The sequence below is a fragment of the Watersipora subatra genome, chromosome 3 (assembly GCF_963576615.1).
Source record: "Watersipora subatra chromosome 3, tzWatSuba1.1, whole genome shotgun sequence".
NCBI classification, from domain to species: Eukaryota; Metazoa; Bryozoa; class Gymnolaemata; order Cheilostomatida; family Watersiporidae; genus Watersipora; species Watersipora subatra.
Genome location: NC_088710.1, coordinates 25,807,437 through 25,821,979, shown reverse-complemented (window position 1 = coordinate 25,821,979; position 14,543 = coordinate 25,807,437). Strand labels below are relative to the sequence as shown.

At 30.5% G+C, this 14,543-nt stretch overlaps 1 protein-coding gene across 1 annotated transcript in view; it reads right to left on the bottom strand.

Annotated features, from left to right (window-relative positions):
- Positions 1–7,104: 7,104 nt before the first annotated feature.
- LOC137390472 (uncharacterized) overlaps positions 7,105–14,543 on the bottom strand; it is a 28,109-nt gene continuing 20,670 nt past the window's right edge. The window contains exons 8-10 of the mRNA XM_068076800.1: positions 12,809–12,940; positions 11,293–11,422; positions 7,105–7,294 (exon numbers count right to left, since the gene is read on the bottom strand). Coding sequence (XP_067932901.1) covers positions 7,105–7,294; positions 11,293–11,422; positions 12,809–12,940 — 452 coding nt within the window. The remainder of the gene's footprint in view (positions 7,295–11,292; positions 11,423–12,808; positions 12,941–14,543) is intronic.

The following is a 14,543-nucleotide window of genomic DNA, read 5'->3' as shown; positions in this document are numbered from 1 at the left end:
TAATGAGTCAATAAATAAATACAAATTAAGGTTTTCTAGAAAATAACCAACATAAAAGTTACAAGGATTATATTTTATGTATTGAGAGCAATAGTTTGTTTTATTGTTATAAATTTCAATCAATAGAGTTTATACCTTATATAACTTTTATACAGAGTTCAAAACAAAATTATTACAGCGCCAGAATTTTTATGTGCAAAGGTATCGACAATCGTTTTTGCTTAACATATGTTAGACTTGCTGTCCAGGATTTTAATAAAGTCAGTTCTTTTAGTGTTTTGAATAGGCTTCCTATAAACTCAGTAGTTTTACCATAAAAAGTCCTCCAGATAGGAAATCCATAAAGTATGACATCAATTTTTTGCACACAACTAGTGAAAAACTGTAGCTAATAAAGTTAGATCACGACATTAAAAAACCCAAATTTTTATGAAGGATGAATGAAAGCTTTCATATTCAGTTTCGATTCGCACTTTACAAATACTGGTTGACTGAGTTATCATCACAGTAAATTTTAACATTATTCAACTTTAAATAAAAACATTTTAATTTTTTCAGCCCCATATGATTCCTTCATATCTTTCTATATTCTGTTCTTTCTTTTATTTTTTATGTTGAATCTTCTTTTAATGAAGAGTGTAGGAAATTTTTTTGGTAATAAATAGCATAATCTATATTTATACGATACATTGATAATGATATATTCAACAACAGCTTCAGAATGGACTCATGTTAAAGTGATATTCAAATCATTTTATCAAATCTGAACCTTCAATTAATAATGAAAGAACTGTGTAATTAACATAAAAGTTGTTGTCAATGCTTGTGGGCCATTGTGAATATAACTGTGTGGTACTTTTCACCTGATGATCACTGGAAACCAAAACTATTTTGGTAAATATTCTATGTTAGATGGTTTGCATCGTTTATCGTTAGATAAATTCAAGAAACAGTCATCCGCATATACAGGACAAAGCAGTACTTATTTGACAAAACGTATTGATAAGATTAATAATTTTTTCCCTTATGTATGTAGTATATGTAAGTTTATGTTGGTATGTAATAGGTATAAAAATATTGAGCTTGATATCCATTTTAAAGTCAACAACATAAAATACGACTGGAATTAGATTATTGACTGCATTTAGAAAATGTATGTGATATTAAAAAGTTAACATTAGTAAAACTGTGTTGGGGCATTTACTTCATAAAATGATAAGATGATTACCTATTTTACTCAAACAGACTATACCTTAACCAAATCGCTTGGAGTTTGTACTGTTCATCATCACTGTGAAGTAAAATTAAAAAAATAATTCTATGCATTTACAACCAATAATATTTATATATAGAACAACACAAATAATTTTTTCAAGTTTCTTAGAAAAACAAAAACATACCAAAAATTCAAAAGATTGTGTAATACCCTTTAGACTCCTTACAGTTACTTACAGCTGCACAACGATCGCGTTAATTAAACGATTAACACGATCAATACAAATACACGATTAACTGCGTTGAGCCAATTAATCTTCAAATAAAATGCAACCGATGTGATAATCATGGCGTGGTTCCTTTGTATTGTTTAATATATTGTAAATAATTTTGTAGGTCTTTCTCAAGCACGATCTAGATAGTAATAATTGTTGCATAAAATGTAAGAGAAACGAGTATGGTTTTTCGTTTGTTTTATTCCGAAGGAAATTAGTTGTGGAATTGGAACTACTCTGCTCTCCTAGAGAGCACTCCCATATACCGTACATATATCTTAATTTATGACAAGCAACACTTTTTTACCAATTAAATATAGCCACAATTATTTTGCACCCAACTATAAAAACACTAAGTGAGTCACAAACATAAAACTTGTTTATGCAACAAAATAAGCGCTGGCGATCTAGTCGTAAGCAGCCGTGTCGTAAGTTATTTGAACATGTTTCTAGGTAATAGCAGCAAAAGCGATTTCAGTATTATTTAATATTTTACAGTCTATTTTTTGTTTATATTTCAAAAAAATTTTTAGGTAAACTATGCAAGTATTTTAATTTTCAAAAAATCACAATCAGATTTTAATTTTAGAATAATAGTAATATGAGATTGACACTTTATTGGAACATAAAGCAGTAAAATGTCCTCTGCACTAGCTGACACATTTTCTGATGATGTCGGAAGCATAAACAAGAATGTGAAGGGCAATATACATACCTGCCAACTTTCACGCATTGGACGTGAGACTCACGCAATCACCCCAAAGAAAAAATGAAAATGCGTGAGATTTTTGCCCCAATTTCCACAATTTTATATATGGTATCATTGATACATAAATTGCCCCAAAACCAAACATCACGCATTGTCTCACTCTTGGGTTGGCAGGTCTGGCAATGTATGCCAATAAGAATTTGCCTACCACCACAGCATATCATCATTAAATATCATTTAACTAATTCTAATCATACCGCTCAGAATTCATCGCCGGCTGTTGCAGACAATAACTACTACTATTGACTACAGCCACTACTGTCCCCTGTGAGCGGCAATTGTTTAAAACTGGCAATATTGTATGTAGGCAGAGGGCATCTCTTCATTTGGATAATGTAAATAAATTATGCTGCCTCAACTTTTGGCTGGTTTAATTATAGACTTTCATGGAAAATTTTCATATTCATAATTATTAATACATTGTAACTTATATACATTGTACATAACATGTACTTCTATTAACAATAATTGTCTCAAATATAATTAACTTGTATGTAGCCGTATTATTTGTTTTCGAATATGCAGGTTTTTGCGAGATTAAATATAAGATTAATCGAAGATTAACTGGTTCAAATCAGTTAGTAATCGTGATTAATTTTTTTAATCGTTGCGCCGTTCTAGTAATTACATATAGTATAAGTAAAACATGATAGAAAGTGTTTGAAGTTAGAAGAGCTCTAGCCGACAATGGTCATGGGTTTGGTAATTTTATCATTGATTTATTCCAGGTCAGCAAAAAGTGAAAATATCATTTGGCACTTATATTTTTATCTTTTTTTGATAATATTTTCATTAAATATAAAAGGTTTTGCTGCCTCACTTCTGATATGTCAGACTCGTGAAGAGGTTTAAAGCAAGTTTACATCATGCGAATTGTTTTAGTTTTCAGAACATCGACATTGACAGAGAACCATTTTTAATGTCGGTAACTGATTTTCATGTAATCAAAAAATTCAAAAATATCTGCATATCATTTTGTATGCGATCTATAGATAGCTGGCAACAAGAAAACTAAAATGATTTTATTATTTAAACAATGTTCTAAAATACCTGGAAATCTTCTCAGACGTCCAAAGATACCATAAAACATGAAAATTTGGTTATCAGAGAATGCTCACTAAATGAGACAATTTACACGGTTTTTATTCAATCTACAATTTTTCTTTATTAGAAAAAAACTCTTCACAATAAACTTACATATATTACAAGTTTTTTTCAGGAACATAATAATTAAACATGAAAAGTTTGGAACGTCATTTTGTCATTTCTGATTTTTTAAGAGATTTAAAAGAACCTGAAACTTGGACACTTTTAGCAGTTCAGGGAACTACTATTAAATAGGCACATTTGTAGCAACGTTTATGTAATTGAACATATTTGGTTTGAAAAGGGATTATTTGTCCTGAAGTCACATAGATTAGATTCAGCAAAATAATCTCATATTTAGTATGATATAAAAGCTATGGACTATAAAAGCTATATAAAGCTATACACATTAGAGGTTAGTATATTTTCTGTGTTATAATAACAATTTGAACATGACTTGAAAGACAATTTTGAATTAATTCTAAAATTGAATTAGAAAAATATATCTGCTCAAGCTTATTATTTGAAATAGAGAGATATATCATATCAAAATACTTTGAGAAGTCAATGAGTACACATGAAACAATAACAATATTGTTTAAAGCAAAAAGAGCATCAATTGTAAACTCTATTAATGCTTTGTGAGTTCATTTCCCTTCTCTGAAATCCAATTTGAGTTTTGGTAATATTTATTTCTTTAATAGCGTAATTATGCATTTGTTGGTTATTGAGATGCTCAGAAACTTGTGAAAGACTGACAGAATAGAAACAGGTCTATAGTTATTAGATAAGAGATTTTGCCTCCGTTTTTAGATGTGGGCAAAACTTTAGCACATTTCATTTTTTGTGGGAAAACACATGGTTTTATGTTTATGTTGAATACTTAGGCCAAATAATTGAATAGCTCATGTGAATGAGCTTTCACCATAGATATATATACCTATATATATCTATGGCTTTCACTAACGTTGTAGGAATTGCAATTATGCCTTTTCTTGTTCATTCAATAAACTAATTCAAATGAAAGTTTTCAAGAAATTTATAAAAAAAGCTACAAAGATTAATTGCCAGGTACAATATTATAATTTATGTAAAAAGATTTGTCAAAGATAAATTTTTGTGAAAGATAAATGATTTGCAATTCATAAAAAATTCTGAACTAAAAAGCTATATTAGTTTTGCCATTCTATATTTAAACAAAGTTGATGAGTCAATAAAAAATACAAATTAAGGTTTTCTAGAAAATAATCAACATAAAAGTTACAGGGATTATAGTTCATGTATTGAGAGCAACAGTTCGTTTTATTGTTGTAAATTTCAATTAATAGATTTAACTTTTATATATAGTTCAAAACATAATTATTACAGTGCCAGACTTTTTATGTGCTAAGGTATCAACAATCAATTTTGCTTAACATATGTTAAAACTGAATTTAAGTAAAGTCAGATCTTCTAGTGTTATGAATAGGCTTTCTATTAACTCAGTAGTTTTACCATAAAAAGTCTTCCAGATAGGAAATCCGTAAAGTATGGCATCAGTTTTTTACATACAACTAGTGAAAAACTGTAGCTAATAAAGTTTGATCACGACAAAGCAATAGGTTTGATCTAACATAAAAGTTGTTGTCAATGCTTGTGAATCATTGTGAATATAACTGTGTGGTACTTTTCACCTGATGATCAATGAAAACAAAAATTATTTTGGTAAATATTCTATGTTAGATGGTTTGCATTGTTTATTGTTAGATAAATTTTGGAAACAGTCATCCGCATATACAGGACAAAGCAGTACTAGTTATTTGACAAAATGTATTGATAAGATTAATAACTTTCTCCCTTATGTATGTAGTATATGTAAGTTTATGTTGATATGTAATAGGTATAAAAATATATAGCTTGATATCCATTTTAAAGTCAACAACATAAAATTGGACAGGAATTAGATTATTGACTACATTTAGAAAATGTATGTGATATTAAAAAGTTAACGTTAGTAACACTGTGTTGGGGCATTTACTTCATAAAACGATAAGATGATTACCTATTATACTCTAACCTAATATGCCTTAACCAAATCGCTTGCAGCTTCTACTGTTCTTAATCGCTATAGAGTAAAATAAACAAATTGATTTCTATGCATTTACAAGAAATTATATTTATATATAGAATAACACAAGGATTTTTTTGTCAAGTTTAAAAAAAAAAGAAAACATAAGGAAAATTCAAAGAATTGAGTAATAACATTTAGATTCCTTACAGTTATTTAATGGAAAATCATGAAGTAATTACATATAGTATAAGTAAAATATGATAGAAAGTGTTTAAAGTTAGAAGAGCTCTAGCCGACAATGGTCATGGTTTTGGTAATTTTATCATTGATTTATTACAGGTCAACAAAAGGTGAAAATATCCTTTGTCACTTTTATTTTAATCTTTTCTTTGATAATATTTTTATTAAATATAAAAAGTTTTGCTGTCTCACTTCTGATATGTCAGACTCGTGAAGAGGTTTAAAGCAAGTTAACATCATGGAAATTATTTTAGTTTTCAGAACATCGAAATTGACAGAGAACCATTTTTAATGTTGGTAACTGATTTTCATGTAGTCAGGAAATTCAAAAATCTCAGAATAACGTTTTGTATGCAATCTATAAATAGCTGGCAACAAGGAAACTACAATTATTTTACTATTTAAGCAATATTCTAAAATACCTAGAAATCTTCTGAGACGTCCAAAGATACCACGCTTCATAAATGAGACAATTTACATGGTATCTATTCGATCCACAATTTTTCTTTATTAGACAAAACTCTTCACAATAAACTTACATTTATTACAAGCTTTTTTCAGGAACATAATAATTAAACATGAACAGTTTTGATGGCCATCATCTTCTCATTTCTGATTTTTGAAGAAATTTAAAAGAACCGGAAATTTAGACTCTTTTAGCAGTTCAGAGAATTTCTATTAAAAGGGCACATTTGTAGCTATGTTTATGTAGTTTAAATCTATGAAGGGCTGAAAACCAGCGCAAAGCAAAATCGTTTTGTTAATTCAGGTTATTTTTAAAACACACATTTATTCAGATACTCAGCAGAGCACAAAAAGTCAAATTCTCCAGTAATAGAAAACATAATTACAATATATAAGTTCAATTATACATGAAATTGAAATTCACACAACTTGACACCAGACTTCTACAAACTATCACACCACTCTAAACAGTATAGTGACAAGTTGAAGTGTGTAAGGAAATGTCATTAATTATATTTCAGGCTATAAATTTAATTGCAAAATTAAATGCAGTTTTAGTAGATTTACTCTTCATGGACAAGGATATGATATTTTATTCTTACTTTACACTACCAACTAGACTTTGATAACAAATAGTAATGTTACCTTCAGATACAAACCATAAAACAATTCAGACTTCTCTTAAGGAATGAATGATTTTACTGAATTAAACCTTGAACTTATCTAGTTAAAAACCAGTTTAAAATTTTTTGCAAAAACTCTTCAATTTTGCAAAAATTGAAGAGTTAAAATTTAATGGCTTATTCTAGTTACCACCAATAAGAAACAATATTAAACATGGCAAAAGCCTTCAGAACAAACCAGTAAAAAATTGTTGAGAATCTGATTGTGAGAAGTGTAATGTATTTTATATAAATGTGTGTTAAGCCTTTAAACTTAAATATACTTTCTCACATTGATACAAGGAAACAGCTACCACGGCACCGGAGAGTAATTGTTATTTCTCACCTGTCAGGGAGTTCCTTGATATAGTTGCCAGACAAATCAAGTTCTTCTAATGAAGTCAATTTGGTCACCACCTCAGGAAAGGTTTGAATGCCATAAGACATGATGGTAGTTGGATACATGGTGTTGTCCAAATAAATGGAAAAGCCAGTGATCCTCAGAACCTTTAGCTTTTGAAGTTGTATAAAACTAAAATAAAATAATATAAGTGAATTTTATTGACAAAAATCTGATTAGCTGATCCTTCATGTCGGCCCAAAGCCAAAACCAGGTGTTTAACTTGAAGCTTAGAATTGCATAATATCTAATTAACAACGTTCCATCAAATTTCAGGGTTGTTAGCTGCTCCACTAACTACAAAAATCACTGCTATATTCAAATTTTTCCACTTTATATTATGGTTTAACTTCGAATAAATTAAGTGTAGAGGAATGAAAGAAAAATTTAATTATTTAATTTGAGATCTATTATATCAAAAGCCTTCGAAAAGTCAATGAGTACAGACAAAAATAATATTGTTTAAAGCAGAGAGAGCTTTGCGAGTTCATTTCCCTATCTGAAATCCAATTTGAGTTTTTGTAATATTTATTTCTTTAATAGCATAAATATGCATTTGTTGGTTAATGAGATGCTCAGAAACTTGTGAAAGACTGATAGAATAGAAACAGGTCTATAGTTATTAGATAACAGCTTATTGTCTCCGTTTTTAAATATGGGCAAAGCTTTAGCACATTTCATTTTTTGTGGGAAAACACATTGTTTTATGCTTATGTTGAATACGTAGGCCAAATAATTGAATAGCTCATGCAAACGAGCTTTCACTAATTTCGCAGGAATTGCCTTTTATAGTTCATTCAATAAACTAATTCAAATGAAGGTTTTCTAAAAATGAATCAAAAAAGCTACAAAGATTAATTGCCAGGTACTATGTTATAATTTATGCAAAAAAATATTTGTCAAAGATAAATTTTTGTGAGAGATAAATGATGTTGTAATTTATATAAAATATTCTGAACCAAAAAGCTATATTAGTTTTGCCATTCTACATTTAAACAAAGTTGATGAGTCAATAAATAAATACAAATTAAGGTTTTCTAGAAAAGAAGCAACATTAAAAGTTACAATGATTAAATTTTATGTATTTAGAGCAATAGTTCGTTTTTTTGTTATAAATTTTAATTAATAGAGTTAACTTTTATACAGAGTTCAAAAGATAATTATTACAGAGCCAATTTGTTTATGTGCTAAGGTATCAACAATCATTTTTGCTTAACATATGTTAGAACTGCTGTCCAGGATTTTAGTAAAGTCAGTTCTTTTAGTGTTATGAATAGGCTTCCTATTAACTCAGTAGTTTTACCATAAAAAAATCTTCCAGATAGGAAATCCAAAAAGTATGACATCAGTTTTTTGCACATAACTAGTGGGAAACTGTAGCTAATAAAGTTTGATCGCGACATCAGAAAAATTCAAATTTTTCTGAAGGATGAATGAAAGCTTTCATATTCAATTTCAATTCCCACTTTACAAATACTGGTAGAGTGAGTTATCATCACAGTAAATTTTAACAATAATCAACTTCCAATAAAATATTTAAATATTTTCAGCCCCATATGATTCCTTCATATCTTTCTATTTGCTTTCCTTGATGTTTTATTTTTATGTTGAATCTTCTTTTAATGTGGACTGTAGAAAGTTTGTTTGGTAATAAAAAACATAATTTATATATATACAATAAATTGATTATGATATATTCAACAACAGCTTCAGAATGGACTTATGTTAAAGTGAACTTCAAATCATTTTATTAAATCTGAACCTTCATTTAATAATGAAAGAACTAGGTTTGATCTAACATAAAAGTTGTTGTCAATGCTTGTGGACCATTATGAATATAACTGCGGGGTACTTTTCACCTGATGATCACTGGAAACAAAAACTATTTTGGTAGATATTCTATGTTAGATGGTTAGCATTGTTAATTGTTAGATAAATTCTGAAAACAGTCATCCGCATATACAGGACAAAGCAGTACTACTTATTTGACAAAACTTATTATTAATAAGATTAATAATTTTCTTCCTTAAGACAAATTGTTAAAGCACATAAATTACATATTTTTTATCATTTATTTCAATACATCAGAGTCTTGGCTTTCTAATGAGCATTGTTTGACGTGGTGAGACAGACATTGGTTGGTGTTTATAGGATTTCTCCAGAGCTCTACCGTAGAAATGTTCAATGGTATAGACTCGAAAATTGTGACATCACAACTTTCATATGGGGTGTTGTGTGCTCTTACCGCTTATTTTATCGCTTACTGTTTATTTTTATTAACTACGATAATGACGCTAGTGTCAGGCGAAGGTAGGACAACTCTAGAGAACTAATGAAGATGACCAAGTAATCAGTGTCATTTGTTCTCCATGTACAGATTATTTATATTATAAATAACTAAGATTCCAAGCACCATACTACGTTTCCCGATGATATTATGCACTAGCCCTCTCGTTTTATTGTGATGTTGCGGGTCGGCGACTGAGACTAATTAATTTCAAGCATTGCGTGATCTCCGAAAGTGGGATTGAAATGTAGTCCTAGGGCTTCGCAACCGCAGGTCACAATTTAATTGATGTAATTTCATTACCTTTATTAACGACAGTATATTTATTGAAGCATAATTAATTAACCCAGAACATGTGTTTGTATTATATTGCTAGGGGGTTGTCAGCACGACCCCCTAGCATGGTTGATTATCTAGAATCCTACTTTATTATTAGCGCTCTCTGGGTTTAACAGCACCGATCATTGAACTTAAAACCCCTGGAATGGCAATCACATAACTTTTACATTGATAGTGATACGTAATGCATGTGCCGTATTGGATATCTAATCGTATACTAGTTCCGTTTGTAAACAAACAGTGAAAAATGAGGGAAGCTGAAAACATACATGTTGAATAGTTATTTTCCAGCTGGGTGTTAACAAAAACTCCTCCTACACAAGGTTTAGAGTGCTCTGATAGAAGAAAACCTATTTATAACATATGGAGTGGGATATAACCATGGTATACAGCCCCATAAGCTGTATATCATTGTATATAAAACGTGAGAAGTAGATGTAAAATAGATTTTTGTGGACCATATTAGTCATACAGACTGTTGTAATACAGATGCATAAACCCAGCAAATGATATATTCAGGCAAATAACAACTAATCCGTTTCTATTAAAATTATATTACATATGCATAAACCGTAATGGAGAAACTTAACACAAGAAGTATTTTGATAAAATTAACATATTTGCTGCCAAAACAGAAACCGTTTTCAAGATTTAAGTGATAATACTCATGAATGTATGATATGTATAATACAGTATCTGTAAAAGATGGATTAAACTACTGCAACAACTAAACGGAAATCAAAAACAGTTGGAATAGAGGATAAACAAAATGATGCAAACAAGGAAATGCATGAATTAGTGTAATCAGATGATTAAACGTATACATACACATTACAGAAACTGTGTAAAAGGAGATTTGTATAGCAGTGGATATTGAGCCAAGGTGCATAAGAGTTTCTTAGAACTAAATCAGGTTAGAAATAGCAGCACAACAACAGCAACATATGAATGTTACAGTGATTACATTGTTACTGGCCTTTAAAAAGTACTGCTTTAGCATTTTATGCCGCAAAGATTCACCTTGCAGTTTGAATGTAGGATTTTAGCATAATGATGCTGTCGGAGATCATATAACGACTGAAAAAGGTTTTTCATCGATGATGCAATGGCTGGATATGCCATCTGCCGTGTTCCTAAAGTGTTTCCCAAGGCATAGCACATCACTAGATTCTACACTACTGATAACATACACCACACAATGAAGTGGATCTGGTTTGTATTAATACGAAAGCATCGATCTGCTACTAGCAAGATCCTGATGACACCGTCTGGTGGATGCACCAATCCTCCATTGTTTTGTAGCTCGAGTAAAGTATAGAGATGTCGGTACTGGATACTTGACTTAGTGGTAAATAGCAACTGACGGCAAATGTCACGACAGCACTTTAGTTAGCTTTTGCACAATGTAGCCAGCTGTATATACTATACTGTTACCTATAACAGAAGTTTGACATCTGAAATCATTGTGAGCTCCACAAACTGATCAACTTCTGGAGTAGCCTACATGATGAGAATCTCGTTCTGAGTAGTAACATTACTTGTCTTACCAGCATCTGATTTTGCACCACATTTGCTGATAAGTTTGCGAAAGGTAGCCTTACACTGAGTAACAGTAGGATTATTGTTCCAACCACCTAAACAAAAGCATCAATTGTAACATTTACATATAAACTAGCAAAAGTGAATGTCTTATTCACATAAACCTAGTACCCTTAGGATACAACAATACAACTAATAAAAAAGCGAGAATAAAACAGGTCAAAATGCTACCATACCGCTATGTAAAATGAAAATGTGGCAATTTTCACTGGAAGTCATTCACACACATCTTAGGCATAGAGCTTAATGGAAATTTCTTAATCAAGAAAGACTCAAAATGAATTGCATCCATGAGAATATTGCAATAGAAATGACAACAAACAAATTGTAGAAATACTGCCAAGAAGTACTAACCATTGCTACAGATGCATAACTAGAGAAATTCCCATCAACATCTTCTAAGCTGCAGACATATTCATAAGCACTTGCTGTGGCAGCTGTCACTGTTTTGCGTGCTGTTTAAGGTTTCTGAGTTTTTTTTAGATATATCTACTTCAAATTGAACAACCTCGCAGCAATGTTCTTGACAATATTTTTTTGAATTCAATTATTCAAAAGGACCATTCAACCTTGAAAAATATTACCATTAAATCACTTCAGTCAAACATTTTAACCTGTTCTGTCAAAACATGGATCATTGAAATGTTCGTTGCAGATAAGTGCCAAAGGATCAGGCTTATTCACTCTTCTGCGGTTGCGATACCATGTTGTAAATAACGAGAGTTCTCAGTTGCTTTGTTTAGAAATCTAAAAATTCAAAAAAAACTGTTGTAGTTAAATAGCAGCAGTAGTAATAACAATAGTATTATTACTCTTATTTCCTCACTGCTAGCTATATCCAGGTAGAACAATAAATACATTAAATACATAAGAACATTTTTTTCAAATATAAATATTTAGAAATAGCCTATTGGTTCGTAGTTCCAAATATTAATATAATAAAAGATTCCAAATTTAAATAATAGAAAACCTTTGTTCTGAAGGAAGAAAGATTTCACTCACTAGCTTATAAATTTATCTAATCACCGACAACATACAGTCAAACTCGTACACTCAGTAGTGACACTGATCGCCTCTCACTCACCCAGTGACTAGTGTAGTAGAACTAGTGGCAGTACTAACTAGTAGTAGCACAACTAGTAGTAGTCGTAAACTTTAACAATAGAACTAGTAGTAGAAGTGACTCACTTGTAAAATGTCATGTCCTTTCCTTTGAAAGTCAGTTCAGGTTTTTGCAGTTCATGGAATATCAATAGCACTGTGCACCTACACTCTTCTGTCTCTTACATAAATTAGTAGTAGTAATCTCAGTAGGCTGTTCATTTGATTTAGCAGAGTATTCATGATATTCCATAGCTGTTAAATCTGAAACTAGATTTATTTCTCACACTGAACACAATGATATTTACTCAAATGCTAACTGAACATGGCGTCGGCTGGATTTCCGTACTCGCGACTGACCTCTGCCATTCCAGGGGTTTCGAGTCCAATGGCACCGATGTTCACAGAAAAGCGCCGTCTCAATGACAGCGAAAGGGATCGACTATCTAAGGCTAAATAATAATTGTGATATCACATTGTGGGAACCGCAACCGAGTGCTTTTTTATTGCAGGACATACTTTTGACACCCTGATTTTCATAGTTAAATTATTGTCTGTATATTGAATATAGGCTCGTTCGAAAGCCAAGATTCTGATGTATTGAAATATATAATAAAGAATCATGTAATTTATGTGCTTTAAAATTATATTCAAATTATTTCATCAAATCTGAATCTTCATTCTATAATGAAAGAAATAGGTTTGATCTAACATAAAAGTTGTCGTCAATGCTTGTGGACCATTGTGAATATAACTGTGTGGTACTTTTCACCTGATGATCACTGGAAACAAAAATTATTTTAGTAAATCTTCTATGTTATATGGTTTGCATGGTTTATTGTTAGATAAAATCTGGAAACAGTCATCCGCATATACATGACAAAGCAGTACTACTTATTTGACAAAACTTATTGATAAGATTAATAATTTTCTCCCTTATGTATGTAGTATATGTAAGCTTATGTTGGTATGTAATAGGTATACAAATATTGAGCTTGATATCCATCTCAAAGTGAACAACATAAAATATGGCTAGAATTAGATTATTGACTAAATTTACAAAATGTAAGTGATTTTAAAAAATAAACATTAGTGAAACTGTGTTGGGGCATTTACTTCAAAAAATGATAAGATGATTACCTACTTTACTCTAACCTAATATGCCTCAACCAAAATGCTTGCAATTTTTACTGTTCATCATCGCTGTAGAGTAAAATAAAAAATTGATTTCTATGCATTTACAAGAAATAATATTTATATATAGATTAAATCAAATAATTTTTTTCAAGTTTCTTAAAAAACGAAAACATAAAAAAGATTCAAAAGATTGTGTAATAACCTTTAGATTCCTTACAGTTATTTAATGGAAAATCATGAAGTAATAACATATAATATAAGTAATATATAATAGAAAGTGTTTGAAGTTAGAAGAGCTCTAGCCGACAATGGTCATGGTTTTGGTAATTTTATCATTGATTTATTACAGGTCAACAAAAGGTGAAAATACCCTTTGAAACTTTTATTTTAATCTTTTCTTTGATAATATTTTCATTAAATATAAAAAGTTTTGCTGCCTCACTTCTGAAATGTCAGACTCGTAAAGAGGTTTAAAGCAAGTTAACATCATGGAAATTAATTTAGTTTTCAGAACATCGAAATTGACAGAGAACCATTTTTAATGTCGGTAACTGGTTTTCATGTAGTCAGGAAATTCAAAAATCTCAGAATAACGTTTTGTATGCAATCTATAAATAGCTGGCAACAAGGAAACTAAAATTATTTTACTATTTTAGCAATGTTCTAAAATTCCTGCAAATCTTCTGAGACGTCCAAAGATACCACGCTTCATAAATGAGACAATTTACATGGTTTTACAATTTACATGCCACTTTTAATGTTATCTTTTCTTAGATAATATTTTCATCTACTATATAAACAAAAATCTTTGTCTGTCTGTGTGTGAGATTGAGTGTCCGCCTTATACAGTCCCGTACTTTTTCGACTATTAGCGGCTACTAGCTATCTATGGTGCATTGACGGGAATTTCCGGTTAGT